Source organism: Bombus impatiens, unplaced genomic scaffold (genome assembly GCF_000188095.3).
Source record: "Bombus impatiens unplaced genomic scaffold, BIMP_2.2 scf_0525, whole genome shotgun sequence".
Taxonomy (NCBI): Eukaryota; Metazoa; Arthropoda; class Insecta; order Hymenoptera; family Apidae; genus Bombus; species Bombus impatiens.
In genome coordinates this window covers 158,003-174,120 of record NT_176944.1, presented here as the reverse complement: position 1 = coordinate 174,120, position 16,118 = coordinate 158,003, and the positions used below count along the sequence as shown (strand labels likewise).

The 16,118-nt window shown below is 35.6% G+C and overlaps 1 protein-coding gene across 2 annotated transcripts in view; it reads right to left on the bottom strand.

Annotated features, from left to right (window-relative positions):
• Window positions 1-16,118, bottom strand: part of LOC100749250 (ras-related protein Rab-37) — a 177,784-nt gene that overhangs the window by 126,949 nt on the left and 34,717 nt on the right. For both annotated transcript variants that reach the window (XM_003491166.4, XM_003491165.4), the window contains 2 exons: window positions 10,940-11,054; window positions 1,940-2,197 (listed from right to left, as the gene is read on the bottom strand). In XM_003491166.4, coding sequence (XP_003491214.1) covers window positions 1,940-2,197; window positions 10,940-11,002 — 321 coding nt within the window. In that variant the 5' untranslated portion in view covers window positions 11,003-11,054. The remainder of the gene's footprint in view (window positions 1-1,939; window positions 2,198-10,939; window positions 11,055-16,118) is intronic.

Below are 16,118 nucleotides of genomic sequence, written 5' to 3'. Positions count from 1 at the left end.
AAAAAAAAAAAAAAAAAAAAAAAAAAAAAAAAAAAAAAAAAAAAAAAAAAAAAAAAAAAAAAAAAAAAAAAAAAAAAAAAAAAAAAAAAAAAAAAAAAAAAAAAAAAAAAACAAAAAAACACAAAAAAAAAAAAAAAAAAAAAAAAAATGGTATAAAACACACAAAGTCGTCTAAACAATAAAACGATGTAACCGAAAGAAAAAATGAAATTGGTGTGAAAAGCCAAGCATAAAGGCAGAAGGCAAGACAAGCAAAACACGTACACGCAGATAGATAGGATATTCATAAAAGGGATAGAAGAATGGTTAAAGAAAACGTTGAGAAGAAAGAGGCGGTGAACGGGGTCGTGGTTCGACGAAGAAGAACGAGACGAATCGAGGATGGAAGAGGGATAGGCACGGGTCTCCCTGTCGAGAGCAGAGCCGAAAAGAAAAGGAAGAAGCCGAAGGAAGGACGTAGTGGATCGTGTTGGGGGCCGTACCAGCGATCCTCGGGCATTCCCGATCATTATTCCACAGGCTTGCCACGGGGAGGAGGCCAGCTTGACCTTGGTACGAAGGCATGACTGACCTTGTTGCTGCTACATCCGAGAAACGCTGTGTCCCATCCATCATGCAAATGAGCCGGTAATGAATATCAAACGACGTTCTTGCGGTGAATATTTTTTTCCTCGGCTGGATACATGCCGGGAATACTCGGAATATCCACGCGAGAGCTAACGTGTACTTAACGTTGGATGTTGCATCGGCGAGTAATGGCGAGACGTCGGGCAAATAGATTTTGAAGGAAACAGAGTGTGCAGGATGTGAGCTGGCTACGGATGTACATGACACAGGTTTTAGGGAAGAAGATTTAAAGTAAAAGTCAGCAATGGTAAGGATATCGGAGGATCAGGGTGTTAGACGTGTTTTAGAAGAGTTGTATGTTAGTGAGAGTATGTTCGTGGGTATTGAATGCAGAAAAGGCGAAATAGGACCTAAGGATTTATGAGATAATGCGGTTATTTTGAGGATGGATTCTCGTGAAGTCGTCGCTGATCCTTTATTCTCACCGGTGTTGTAATATCATGAAAACGAAGGTGCTGTATATGTATAGTGGTACAGGAAAGTATTTGAATACTAATTATAGAAAAGTCTTATAGATGCACAGGCGGACAGAGTAATCTAATTGTAGTAATTGCAACATTTGGTACCATGTTATAATATTGTTATTTATAATCTAATTGTTCTTATTAATTATAACTCTCTTTTTTTAAAATTGTGCTGTTTTTGGTACTGTTTATCCTTTGCACTTTCTTTTCCCCTTCATGGTATATTATGTGTGTTACATACAATTTTTTGAAATTTATTTTATTGGCAAATTTTGTATCTGTGGCGAAGAAGAAGAAAATTATGGTTGAAACTTCATTCGTCAAATAAAACATACATTCAGGCAATTATTCGTAGGTTGAAATTTCGCCGGATTATGAGAATATATCAGGATTTTAGAAACCTTATCGAGTTCCAATTACGTCGTAATATAATTCAATTTCTAGGAAACTTTATCGTAATACGTAGTATTACTGAGACTTTGAAACCTTTAAAAGAGACCACCTCAAAACAACTTGGAATCTCCATCACGAAATCCTTTCAAATGTCTCATCTTTCGATCCATTTTAATCATAAGGTCTCCAAATTTCCAACGCATTCAAACGAATTCTATAAATCCATTTTCATCGAATCCATTCGCCACATAATATCGAAGAAGGTTCGCGTTTCTATACAACTCGATCCGGATTTAAACTCCATTTTCCTCGTGCATATCCTCTCAGAAAGTAAACATATAGGATGTCAAGAAATATACCAGAAAAAATATATCGATAATTTTTAGAAATTACTTTAAAAATCATGAATTATTCTATAATCTCGGCTAGTTATTGAAAAAGTATACAGAACTCACCTTGTGCGCCATTCCGGAATCTTCTTCTTTGGTCCTTTTCAAGCTACTCCTCATACTATCGTAGTCTCTGGACGAGTAGCCATAGTTATCGTCTAATACTTCCGCTGGGGGCTTGTAGTCTCGATATCCGGTCGGCGAAGGGGTCATGGTCAAAGGTTGGCCCATAGACCTCGGCGTTAAACCGCTGGAAGCCGCCATGGAGACATCGTCTTCCACCTCGAACACATCGTCGCTCAGGCTGTCGTCGCCCATCATGATCTGTGGGTGAAACATCGACCGGAAACGTGAACACGCGATGAATTATGGCACCATTGATATGGTTCTTCTTTTTGGAGCGGTTCTTCGGTTTGATTGATAATAAAAATATTGTGGCGATGATACAGAGATATCTGATTTTTAATAACAGATTATTAACAATTCATCGTAGTAGTAATTTTATTGTATGGTGAAAATCGTGTGGTAGAAAAGGAAATTTGTTATGTAAATTATAGTACTCTCCGAAAGTTAGATACGAGCTCTGTTCGAGTAAATGTGATTTTTATAGAATATTGCAAATTTGTATGAAAACTACGCTGCATTAACAATAAGCTGATTGTAGTAATTGTAACATTTGTTACCATGTTGAAGATGACAATCTATATAATATATCTATATGATTATGACTCTCTTTTTCTATAATTGCGCTGTTTTTCGTACTTTTTATCCTTTGCACTTTCTTTTGCCCTTCATGCTATACTATGTGTGTGACATAAAATTTTGCGAAATAAATAAAGAGATTGTTGATATGATGTAGAGATATTTGCTTTTTAATAATAGATGTTTTATCGCAGTATTAATTTTATTCGATGGCAGTAAAAGCAATTCATTGTACAAATAAAATTCTATTTATCAGTTTTGTTATTTAAATGTGAAAATCTGATGTTTTTCTGCGCTATTGCAAATTAGTAAGTCAATCGTTTCTCATAATTTTTTAACGGCATTGCATATTTATAGTAGGCTTTGAAAGTGAATAAGAATTAGATATAATGAAATGAATATTCATTTCTTCACAGAGTAGATAAAATTGCATTAAAATGCAAAAATAATCGAGTGTGGTACTTGTTGTTAGTACACCGATGATATCCACAAATGAATGTGTTAATTACAAAACGAAGTTGATAATTACCGCGTGTATTATAACGTTGCGAAAGTTAAATTATATCGCATTACAGGGGATTTTTTAACAAATCTATTTCATAGAATCTTGCGTTTCAAATGAACAAAAATCCTCTACTTTTGGACACAAGAGTAGCTCAAATCTACGTTACTCACGCAATGTCCATTAATCTTGAAATTATTCAAACAATTACTCTAAATTGAATTACAATCGACCAAAAACTTTAATTCATCGAACCAGTAGATACTTTATCGATCCAATATTTTTAAACGAAGAAGAAATCCTCGATGAAATTTATACAATTGTCCGAACAATAATACCAATGATTCGGAAGATGGTAGTTCTTCGACATACGGTTGAGATTCAGACAATACGAATATTGAAGCAAAAAAAAAAAAATCACACAGAAAGACCTCAGTGATTGACCGTAACGCTGAAACTGAAAATAACACTCAGGTTACTGAAAAATGATCATCATTTGAAATTGCACATTTAAAATTTCCCACGTGAGAAACATTTCGCGAAAACTAAAAGACGCTGGCGAACAGGCGTTAGTTTCCGCGTTATCTGTCCGGTTAACGATGTTTTAATTCAAATCTCACGGCCAACCAGCTATCAGACTGGCAATATCGACCACCTACACAGATCTCACCCCAGCCCTCGCCATAGGTATAGTAAATTCACGAGCAATTCACGAGGACGTCGCTTCTCGATGGAAAGACGGACTCCCCGCACCGGTGATCCCGGTCGCTTAATATTTTATTATAATCCGAAGGACGCGGCCAGTGCCGGGGCGGCGTATATGGCGAAGAAACGCTCGTGGTACAGAGAGGGCCGCGATAATTCTCAGCAAAACGAGGCACGGCTGTCGCATTATCAAAGCTACCGAGAAAACCAGTTCGTAGAAGCACGCACGCAACCACGTTGCTGCGTCTGGCCGTTGAAATAACTGTCCTTCGATCGGTCGACATCTCCATCGGTACGCGACGCGGCCTTGCGATCTCTTCAGATGCCAATTAGCGAAACGCCAAGCGATAGTGGTACTCGCTACGATCGCTAATGATGACTGCTGATGAAACCGAAGCTGCGAGAATGAGGTGAAGAAACAAAGTCGACATGTGAATGGAATTCTGCACGATCAATGGATTAACAGATGGACGTGGATTTTTATGCGTTTACGGGAAATTAGAAAGGTCAAATTTACGCAGGACGCGCATGGTATGCCAAAGATAATAAAAAATTAATCCAGGAGCTTCCTGAAATATCTAGTAGGTACATCAATTCTATTTTTTTAATTAATGAAACACATTTTCAGTCCAGTCCAGTGATTAACGAGACTACGAATCTTTATGCAAGTTCATATTTTTGAGAATGCAGTTTAAAAGGTAGCACCTTGGTGGAAAATTGTTCTACTTGCCAAGTACTATAGAAAACACTATGCTGAGAGATATTTCAAAGTATTTTTTCATATTATCTGCATTTTGTGCAATTTTGCACTTCCAAAGTTCCTCTAAATGCAGAAAAATGCGAGGTCTATCGATGATTAGTTATTTATAAATGAACGAGTTCTGGTAAATTGTTGTTTGGAGATTTTGAACGTTTTATTTCGTACGTCAATTCGTATAAGATTTTTTAAGCGACAAATTTTTGAACCTTATTTTATCGTTAGTATTTATTAACTGTTATAAACGTTAAATATTAATCTTTCTGTATAGACATTATACAGGCCCTTTTACAGCTGAGACTTTAAAATTCCTCTTTTCCTAGGAAAATGGACATTGAGTCAGTGAATTTCATTATTCATTAGAGAGAATAATTAGGAAGGTAGTGCTGAGAAAAGCACAGCTGGGACCATCACTTTATCATATTTTATAACGAATAAAAAATGTTGCATTAATAGCAAGACAAAAATTTACCCAATAATCAATTATCACGACGGAGGAATAAAACTTTCGTTTAATAAACTATCTCGTAGAAATTTATATAATAATTATTTATAAGATACTCCGCATATTCTATAAAGTGTTTTAAACGTTTTGACTTGAACCGTGGGTATAACATTTTAATTTTCAATGAAACGAAACGAGTAATATGGAAGCTCAAATGGATTAAAACAACTTTAAGGACAAAGCAGACTTTTGAAGATGAAAAATTTGATACCTAAGGATCGAGGAATCGCTTCAAATGTATAAAACTATCATTGTAACGACGAATAGAAAACGATTTAGAAGGAAGAAAAAATTACGCGGATTTCGTAAATAAACGTTAAAGAAATAAGTAGAGGGTGAAAAATGGCGAATGAAGCATTTATATTGAAACATGTTCGAGCTTAGTTTGCTCGTTCGCCGAAGAAACTCGGAAAGAAAGTGAACAACGTCTCTGAAAGATTCATACGCGACTTTCAAGCTCGTTCAGCGCGAAAGAGAGATTACATCGGATTTCTTCGACGCCTCTCCCTGGTAACCAGAACACTTCCATAAATCATACATGACTCTCGTCCTCTGCTATAGAAACGTATCGATTCTACGTTCAGAACATCGTGGTGAACAATAAAACAACACGTGTTTAGTTCCATTTTATAATCATTTGCAACTGTGAATTCGAGATAACATAATTCAATTGTATAATAATATGCAATTAAGAATATTATTATTGGATAAATATTACTGACAAGCTATATAATAATAATAAAATTATTACTAATTTTATTATTTTCAATATTATTTTCAATAAAAATAATAAAATTAGTAATAATTTTATTATTTTCAATAACTGTTAGTATATGCTATCATTAAGTAGATAGTAATACTAAGCTATAGATATATAATAGTACGTTCAATGCTCAAAATTGGTCAATTCTATTACAAATTACTATTATTCTCAATAATTATTAAAGCAAAAGAATAATAAAATGAAATTTTACATTAGAATTTTTTATTATTATTACATTCATCAACTTATATATTTTTATTTCTCACATTTTAGTTTCTATGCAACGCTACTATCTTTTACCTTTATAGTTTATTTTATAATCATTAGAACGCTATTATTAACTTCAACCACTCGTTCAACGTGCTTCAATTCAACGTAACTTCAACGTGCTACAATTTTATTCGGTTCTTATGCAGCATTATTTCTATATATTATCAAGTATATATTTAACTCGTAGTAATAGTAATATTTAGGAGTTATCATTATTTCTACTCGATACTACAATTTACGCTGTTTTATATTCTGTATGAATACTATATTATCGCTGCTCTTAGTTGCCACTATTACGCGTTCCAACTACTGGTTGGCGAAACTACTGGTTTTACACTAATATCAAACTTCGCACTTGCGTGTTTAAACATTCCGATGCAAAAACGTTCGCATAGTTGCTATCAGTAAACCAGTTTGCTTAGTTATTGGTTATACGAACGTTCGTTAGTCGTCGATAAATCTCAATCGAATAGATATGATCGCACAGAGACGATTTCCCGAGAACTTGCTTACTTTGCGACAAGTTTTTCATTCGTCGTCTGTCGATCTACTTGCAGAAAATTTAATTTCCGTGGCGTGGTCGAGAAACGAAACCCTGTCGGATACGTGTCTCCACGAATCGTCATTTCTCGACGATACATCTTGTTGTTTCCACAACCGTATTTCGAGATTTTACTTATTAAAACGTCACAGTGAGTGGAACGAGATGGAATGAGAATGAAATAAATCGGTACGGTGTTGGTTAACGCGGTAATTGGTCGAACGAACGTGCAATAAATAATATTGTTTCGATTAAATGGACTCGTTTATTAACCCATGGCTTACGATATCGGAATTATGATTTTAATTCCAGCTTCAACGTTAGCTTCGACGAGTTATCGCTAAATATAAATTACAAGATAGCAGAAACTAGCGCGAGAATTCTAACAAATAAAAAATTCCATGTTCTTTACAGGGAATATTTATATCACAACTCTATGATAATCTAATTTTAAGAAAAGGAAACTGTATAACATTGAAAAATTATTTTACTTGCTGTGCGTTAAAATTACTATACCTATCTACTACTATTAATACTAGAAGGATGAAAACCATGAAAATATCCAATTCCTAATTTCTCACAGAAATTCTACTATATATAACAGTGCGAAAAGTTCTTAAAATGCGAGAACCAAAGGTTGTCTTCCTCCTTTTTGTCACTTTGATTCTTTTGACACCTGACTTTTATCCTACAGTTAGTCTATATAGTTCAAAAATATGTCCAATTAGCCTGGCTGTAACGAATAAAGCAGCATTTGAAACGTGCAAGTTCGTAGCAGAAAGAAATCATTTAGAAGATTATCGAACAGCATAAAAGCAAGTTTAGAGACAAGATTAAAATTGATTTTAATCAATTCATCGTCCCAAGGAGAACGGTAGTGATCAATCACGCTGGAGGCTGCAATAATTTAATCCAATCGTGGCGCTTCCGTTCCTAAACGCTTGGCGCGTCACGATCCTACTCGGTTCTCCCTCGAGAATGCTAATTTCTCGCTTTATGCAGCCTACCTAATCGGTAGCTGGCTTCTATCAGGAGCAACATGATAAATTCATGGGGCACGAACGTTGTGAGCCGTGGCTAAGGGTGGGACTACCCCTAAGTCCCGACACGGCTCGACACAGGGCGGTCTGCTGGCCGAAAAGAAATGGAGGGCGAAGCATTACGAACTCGCGTGTTGGTGCGTGTATTTCTATGCCAAGCCACGTGCTTCTGTTAATGAATTTTTACTAAGTTTGCGGCAAGTAAATAACCGATAGCTGTTCGCATTTTTAAATCGTTATGGCTCGTTTATTCTGTCATACTTCGCTTTTTCTTTCCTTTCTTTTTCTACGTGGCAAAAATTATAAAATTCTTGTTCATAATTCAGCGGATACTTGCTCGGTTCGAGCTAAACGATCGTTAGAATGTAGATAACGACTTCCTGCTTTGATTCTATTGCTTATCTGTAAGATACTTAGTCGAATTAAAATATACATTTTATACTATGAAATATCATCTATGAATATATGCTGTGTATTATGAAATAAAGTTAGCATTCGCGTTGAATGTTGAAATTACATAATGTCAAAAGTATTGCACGTGCTAATAATCATTTTGCGCAAAATAGACTAGCGTTCAGTGACCTATAGACAATTACGTCGATATAACAAAATATATGAGATAAAAGTAGTATCTACATGTATAAAAATGTATGAGATGAAAGTATTAGGTCGTCTGAAAAGTTTCTTTCGTTTTATAAAGAAATAACAGATGCATATTTTCAAAATAAAGATCACAACGTTCGACAGATTAGGTTTCATGTTTGTATAAAGATGCGTCGTTGTAAAAGACGTGTCTGTAAAAGAAAGACATTTTTTGGACAATTTAATAGTAGCTACATGTACAAAAATATATGAGATGAAAGTAACGTCTATATATACAGAAGTATATACTACATGTTAGTATTCGGTGATTTTGGTCGATTTATAGTAACAACATGCAAATTTTACCAAATTGTACGAATGAATGGTAAATTAATAACTGAAAGCAACACTTGCTGCCTTTTTATGCAATCAACAAGATATAGATATGTATTGCCTACGTATCAAAAATCACAGAAATAATTTGTTTTAGTGTTTATTATATATAATGGTATATAAATTTACCACTTAAATATCGCTAGTTGTATTAACATCAGGAATCTTCCTAGCTATATAGAATATTCTTCTTAATTTGAACTAAACTGACAAAGTAGTTCTGTAAGGTAGAACAATTACGAACATCAGTTTTATTGTCGCTTAATGACTTCCGAAAATGAATTTAATCGAATTATGATACAGATACTATGTATTGTACTAGAAGCAAATTATCGCAGTTTGATTTGACAGTAGTTTTCTAATTGAAATATATCTTATCAAAAATAAACAAGTAGCTAAATACTCTTGAATGGTGGTATACAAGATAAAAGTAACATTTATACATACACAAATGTGTAACGTACGCAAAGTATAGTATGCTTCACAATATTTAACAACTGAAAGTGATTTTCTATTCAGGTTCCAGCTTCTCCCTTACGTCGGTACAAATATGAATTTGCGTAAACATTCGCAGTCCATTAACTCATTGTACTCTGAAAGATATTTTATTCCACTTCTGACAAATTTTTGCCGATACCTGCACTGCAGCCATAAATGTTACAACGCCTACTCGTTATATCTATTGAACAACTCTAACAAATCTTACTGTATTTGGCATTTTACGCGAATAGTATAAATGAAACTATTGATTTACAATAAAATACTTAGAAGATAAAAACAGTGAAAAGCGTACGACTTGTATTAAATAGCAGTTGACGTCCTAATACTTGTGTACGCCGGTGTATGTCAAAATGTCTCTCGACCTCAACGTCGAAGATTAAAAACGTCGACTCCGTTGATAGCACGTTAATAACCTCATTATTACAAAAAGTGCACATTTGAAATTCCATCCTACTATTTTCAAATCCTCGCTTCATCGTTAATCCCAACGAAAAATAATCTCGAAAACATTTTCCATCGCGATGTCTGCGAGGATGTTGCAATCCTCTTAAGAATCCAAAAAGAAGGAAAAAGGGGACGCAGTTCGTGTCATCGAAAAGCAAAAAGGGGAAAAGGAGCATGTTCCTTCCGTTCGGATGAAACCCTCGTTATCGCGCGGGCTATCCACGATCGAATCGATCGTCTGTTCGATCCAGAGAGGATCGATGGAGGCCTACGTACACGACTGTCGAGCGGAATACTTGCAGCACCGGTTTTCGCGTTGCTCAACGACGGCCCGGTTCCGCGGTGACGATAAACTCGCCCGCGGTAATTGGCTTACGAAATCATCCCGCGGGAAACGGGCTCGCGACACTTTGAAAAATCCTCCAGGGATTTGGTCGTCTCGTGATGACAAGACATTACGCAGATTGTGTATTACCAAGGTGAATGATGGCTGAGGTGTACTTATAAGGAGTTGTCGAAGAGAAACTTTGATCCTTTCGAAGTTTGTTTTTTATAGGAGAAGCGTGTCTGAGGATCAAGATGATCCAGGTGGAGTGGTATCTTTATTTTTCTGGCTTCCGTAATTTTTTAAGACAGTTATTTGAAAAGTAACGATCCAAATTTTCGATAATATTAGATCGCCTGAAAAGTTTCTTTCGTTTTATAAGGAAATAATGAATGCGCATCATTTTCTATTTTATATTATTTTATCGAATTACGTATGATCCATTTTGTTCCATCAAAATAAAGATCACAACGTTCGACAGCATGTTTGTATAAAGATGCATCGTTGTAAAAGACGGGTCTATAAGAGAAAGACACTTTTCGGACGACCTAATATTAATCATACGTATATCGATTATTTTATGTATGGCGGCCTTGTACACATGAGAACCGCACCGCCACGCGCCAATCGTAATTCGTGTAACTATGTGATTAGCCATGCAACTATAGTCTCTGATTAAACTTATACCGAGCAACGTCTTTCCTATTGTCCATAATTATCAGGATCCATCATGAGTTTCTAGAATTGATCGAGTAGGTAAATGTTTCTTTGTCTTTTTGTATATGTACATTAAGTACCGCGTAAAATTGTACTATCTTTATAAATTTACAAGAAATTTGTTTATTAAATCTCGTTAGTTTGAAATTAATGTTACAGGCAGCAGTCAGAATTTTCTTTACTTCTATAGATTTTTTGTGAAATAATGTTGCAAGGCAAAGAAATTCTAAGTTGACATCCTTTCAAATTCTTAGGTTCCGTGAAACGGATATTAATTCCAAGCTTTTAGTTGATAGGAAAAAATGTACGGTATACTCACGTTAAGAGACGCGGAGGCGGGGACGGTGACCATGGGAGGGACGTCACCACTGCCACCCCTCATTTTGCCCCTTTACACGGCCCACCAGATTGTTCAACGACGTCACATCAGATCTCTGTTAAGAGAGAAAGCACCGTTAGTCAGTGAATGGGAGCAGATTTGTAAGCTCGTAATTCGATTCGAGGGAATTCGCAAGGGGCTGAATACTTGATAAACGAATACGCAACATCCCTTGTCGATTATGACATTCGCAAAGAGTTTCGCCATTTATGAGGGCAAATTATAGCAATATGGCTTCAGTGTGGGGCGAGGTGACGAAGGGTTGTTTTGCTTACTGAAATAAGCTTTTTTAGGGCGAGGGTTCACTGTTTCAGTCCGTAAAGCATAAAGGGATGAATTTTTCCTTTTATAAGTTTACTTAGACCTTAACTCTTTTAACCAGGTACAGAGGTTAAGGAATATTTTTAACATTAATACAATGTTGAAAATTTCGTATTTTTTTACGTTTCGTATTTTATGTATTACATTTCGAACAATGCGAAAGAAGACAATAGGTTTATTACTTGTTCAAAAATATGCAGAGGTTAAGGAATATCTTCAACATTAATTCGATATTTTACATTTTGAACGGTTCGAGAAAACAAATAGGCTTAATATATTTCTTTTCTATTTTTGACATCAATTCCACGTTGAACATTTTCTTCTCTACCTTTCGTATTTTACATTTTACGTTTCAAACAGCACAAGAAGAAAATAGGTCTATTATTTTTTTCAAAAATACTCTATTATCCGAATAGGTACTTTGTTATTTGAACGTTCTGTTATCCAAACAAAGTGTCCGTTAAGACGGCTACTGCCGGGTCGACTAAATCTGTCGACTAAAATTGATCAAGTAGACTAGTCGATGGTCGACGAAACTAGCCGACCAAATGTTTGCGTTCATACAAAACGGTTCACTAAAATTTCTCATCAATCGACCGTTCAGCCGACCAGTTTGTTTGTAGCCGCCAATTGTACTCCAATGCTTTTTCTTCTTCCCATTATCATGTGTATTATCGTATTATAATCGTATCTTTTTATATTTACCAAAAGAAAAAGTTACGATAGAAGATACAAAATTGTGCTAAAAATTTTTGAAAAAATCACGAATCTTGCGACTGGTTACGATAATATAGTCATCGAGAAAAGTGATAAATACCTACAAATGCTAAAGAAATTAATTTTTGTTTATCCATTAATATTATGGCGAATATTATTATGATACTGACATTAGAATCATCAAACTCGTCACATATCATTACATATTATTATTTAGAAAATCACAATTTTATAGATTTATTTATTTTAATTAATATCATTTGAAATATAAATATAAATATATACATTGATTTATATATAGAACATTTGAGCACATATTGCAGGCAGATTCTAGTCTTAAATATATCAGTTTTATTTATAATTTAGGATCTCGAACGAAATAGTAATTTATAACAATCATAATGATATAATGCTCATTGAAATTTATCAGATTTTTGTAAATGTCTTAGTCTTCGCAACATTGTAATATTTCTTCGTACACGTAATGTTAAGAAGTACTGTTTGTTTGTTAATGGTATGTGTCTTACAGTGAGCGTAGAATTGATACGAAACGATAAAGACGACAGAAACACTTGTAGAAATTAACGAGATCGTTCGGTAATACATTTACGTGGCAATTTGTAGTCGTCTGGAAGTCACGATTGCGTAAACAGATCGGATTTAGCCCCGAGGGAGCCGAACAATCTTCAACGTGCGCGCCGTCACTTTTGCATAAATGAAACCACGTTAAGCGGATTGAAAAGCGCGGCATCGCGACGCGAGTTTCCCAAACGAAAGTTCGTTAGTTCGAGGAAAATATCAGGACGCGAATCTAGACGAGCAAACATAGTTAAAAATTGCGCGTCGGCTCGCAGAAACATGCTTCGTCAGCGAAAACATGCGATATTTTTACTACCAAGAGCGCGCTGAAACTGACGAAGGTTTAAACGAATTTCTCTATTGTTTCATAAATTATAGATTCGATGGAGTATTGAAAAAGTGGCAAAGAACTTCCTTAATTAATTCTTTTCTTACCAAATTATGTAATTGTAGTGTTGCTCGCAAAAGGCGTAAAAAATTTCCAAAAGCTTAGAAATATGCTTGTCTAACCAAATCAAAGTTTTCTTAATCTTTTTTAGCAAAGACCTATCCGTTTCTTAAGTTTCAGCGACAATAAATAAAGTTCCCTTAATTGATTTTTTCATTGCCTAATCATTCGACCGTGTTGCTCGCAAAGATCATAAGATTTTCAATTAAAATTAAAAGCAATTAGTAGAAATAAAATTATAACTAAGAGACTTAATGTGTAATTAAAAATTAAAATTGGATTGCAAAATATTCAAAGCAACGTTTGCGAAAAGTTGAAACTTCGCACGCAATGCTAGCATAATGGCACACTAATAATTCATAGAATGAAATTATGTATCTATATCCTTAAGCAGAATGAAGATATATTCCCTGATATTAATTTTCATTAATAAATTAACAAGGAACGTTCGCGAACGATCCGATTTGGATAAAACTTTGTAGGTTTAAAGAACAGCCAAATATAGCAGATACATGTTTTTTTAGCTGCGGAAACTCAAGTTTAAAAGGATAAAATCAGCCTCCAAAGTCCTTTTGTCCCTTTTCTTAGATCCCTCAAGAGGCAAAAAAAAAAAGAAAATGTTGTTAATAAAAATTGAATGCTCCCTAATATGTTAAAAGAAAATTTTAGTCAACGAAGAATTTAAAAAAAATGCATAAAAATGTTGTTCTATCAGCCATTCTCATTGGAAAAAACGACTATACATAAAATAAAATCGATCGTTACGTCCAAATCGGAGCCGGATCGTTCACGATTTTTTTAGTCTAACGATCCTCGTTATCTCAGTCGAGACAGAAACTTGAAAAATGGATTTACAAGTTTGTAAAACAGACGCGAATTACGAAAATTGTTCATTAAACTAACGACTATTAACATAGTTTAACTTCATTTCATGAAGTTGGTTAACATTGGGCCGGTTTCTTTGGCCGGATGCCTGCGTCACGTTGTCGCCATTATCCCGGGCCAATTTGCACACTCGCGTCTCCCCATCGGTAAATACAATCGTGGGAAAATTATCCAGTTAATTTTTGTAATTGACGTCTCCGTGCAATTACCTTGAAAGGACTAGGTAATATCATTTGTAAAAAGATACCAAACCTGTTTAACTCATAGTATGGAATATGCGCAAGTACTACACGACTCTTCGAATAACTCTTCGCTTAAACTTCAACATTAAACAATGAAGAATAATTCGAAGAAAGAATCGAGGAGCTTACATTGTAATTTCTATAGCTTATTTTAACAAATTAAGCGTTGCTAAATATTCGGAGATTTTTTTTTAGCTTTATTAACCCTCTCCCCAGGTGAAGGTTATAATAGCAATTTTATTTAATCTATGTACATGTAGCGTAGTTACCTATATATTAACCTCCGCGTGACCCTACTCTCTAACCTTTTGCTTTATGACATTTTCCACAAGTACCTACATAAGTAGTACGTAGGCACTTTAATATTGTGTGAAGTAAAACATTGAGATATTACACGCGATTTATATCCAGCAATCTACGATCTCGTAATTTGGAGATAAAGTCAGCATTAAAATTAAGCTTTGATAAAAGTAGAACCCGCCCAACCTTGTCGCGCTCGATTCATAATCCTTATTTTGAGTATTTAGGTCGATATTTACGAGTACGAAACAAGTACTTCAGTATGATTTATCTAAGAAAGAAAACAATCTGTTAAGGTCAAAAGGAGTAAGTCTTCTAAAAACAATTGGTAAATTGACGAAGTTTTGTGAAAACTAGAGGTATAATCATTAAGGCAAGCAATATTTTGTCAGTTTTGAAAAGTACGAAGGAACGAATTAACAGCTCCAGCAAGAAATAAAAGATCAACTTTGATAACATGGGATTGATAGACAGCACCCTGAATTTTAAAATCGTTTCTCTGTAAAGAACAGATTTAACTTGCGTTCTTCTACTGTAGTCTTCATACGAAACAACGACAGAATATCCCCATCTTTTTCTCTCCCACGAACTCACAGCCAATACATACTCGACACTACAGTGCCCAGTGCCCTGTACACTACCGTCGTATCTACTATCTTCCATCCTCGTCCTCATCACGTTCATAATATCTTCATTCTCATGTTCCATACGTTCCACTCAAAGTTCCAGTCTCTGTCAAACAATCTGCCACCCATATCGACTATCTTTCTCTCAATGATACTCTTCCCTATCCAGTAGCATATAACTCTCTTTTCTTCGTTCCACTAGTCGCTCTTTATATGCTCCATCTCCCTTTATTTCATACTAGACAGTCTCTTTTTTTCTTCAATTCATGTTCTCTGTTCCATTCAAACGCTAGTCGCTCCCTTTCTTTGTCGCTCTAACATGCTACTTATAAGACTATCCTCGTCTAATCGTCTCTCCTTGTTCAGTATATACGTCGCTCCTCCTCCGACAGGCTTGCGTGCACAGTTTTTTCTCCGCTTTCGTCGTTCCCTCTCAGTATCGTATATCGCTATCTCTATCTTTCTTCCTCTTCTTTCACATTGTATATCTGTCCCTCTTTGGTTCCACGGAACAACTCTGTTCCCCCTATCTCTGTCGTTCTTGACTCGCGTCACGCACATTTTTTTGCAGCCCCGGCGCTCTCCCGCTCCATCTATCTTCTATCTTTATCTGTCCTTTGACGCTTCCACGTACGTTTATCCTTCTCTCGCTCTCCCGCTCCGAATATCTTCTATCTTTATCCGTTCTCTAATGCTTCTGTGTTTGTCCTTTTCTCGCTCTCCCGCTCCGAATATCTCCCATCTTCGTTTCTTGTTCGTTCTATACATATGTCTATCCTTGTCTCACTTTCTGCAATAAGTCTTCCCCTTTTTCTTACGTATTCCCTCTTCGTTCGACGAATCGATTCAGCGATGTTGGTGCTTGTTTAATGGATTCGTTCTCTGTCTGGGTTTGTCTTTGTCGGCTTCACGAGCCAGTGCACACGAGGATAGAGGAGAAACGGGTTCCGTTGGCGGTCTCTGTCGCACGCTCGCTGCCTGGCCCACCCACCGCAATAAGT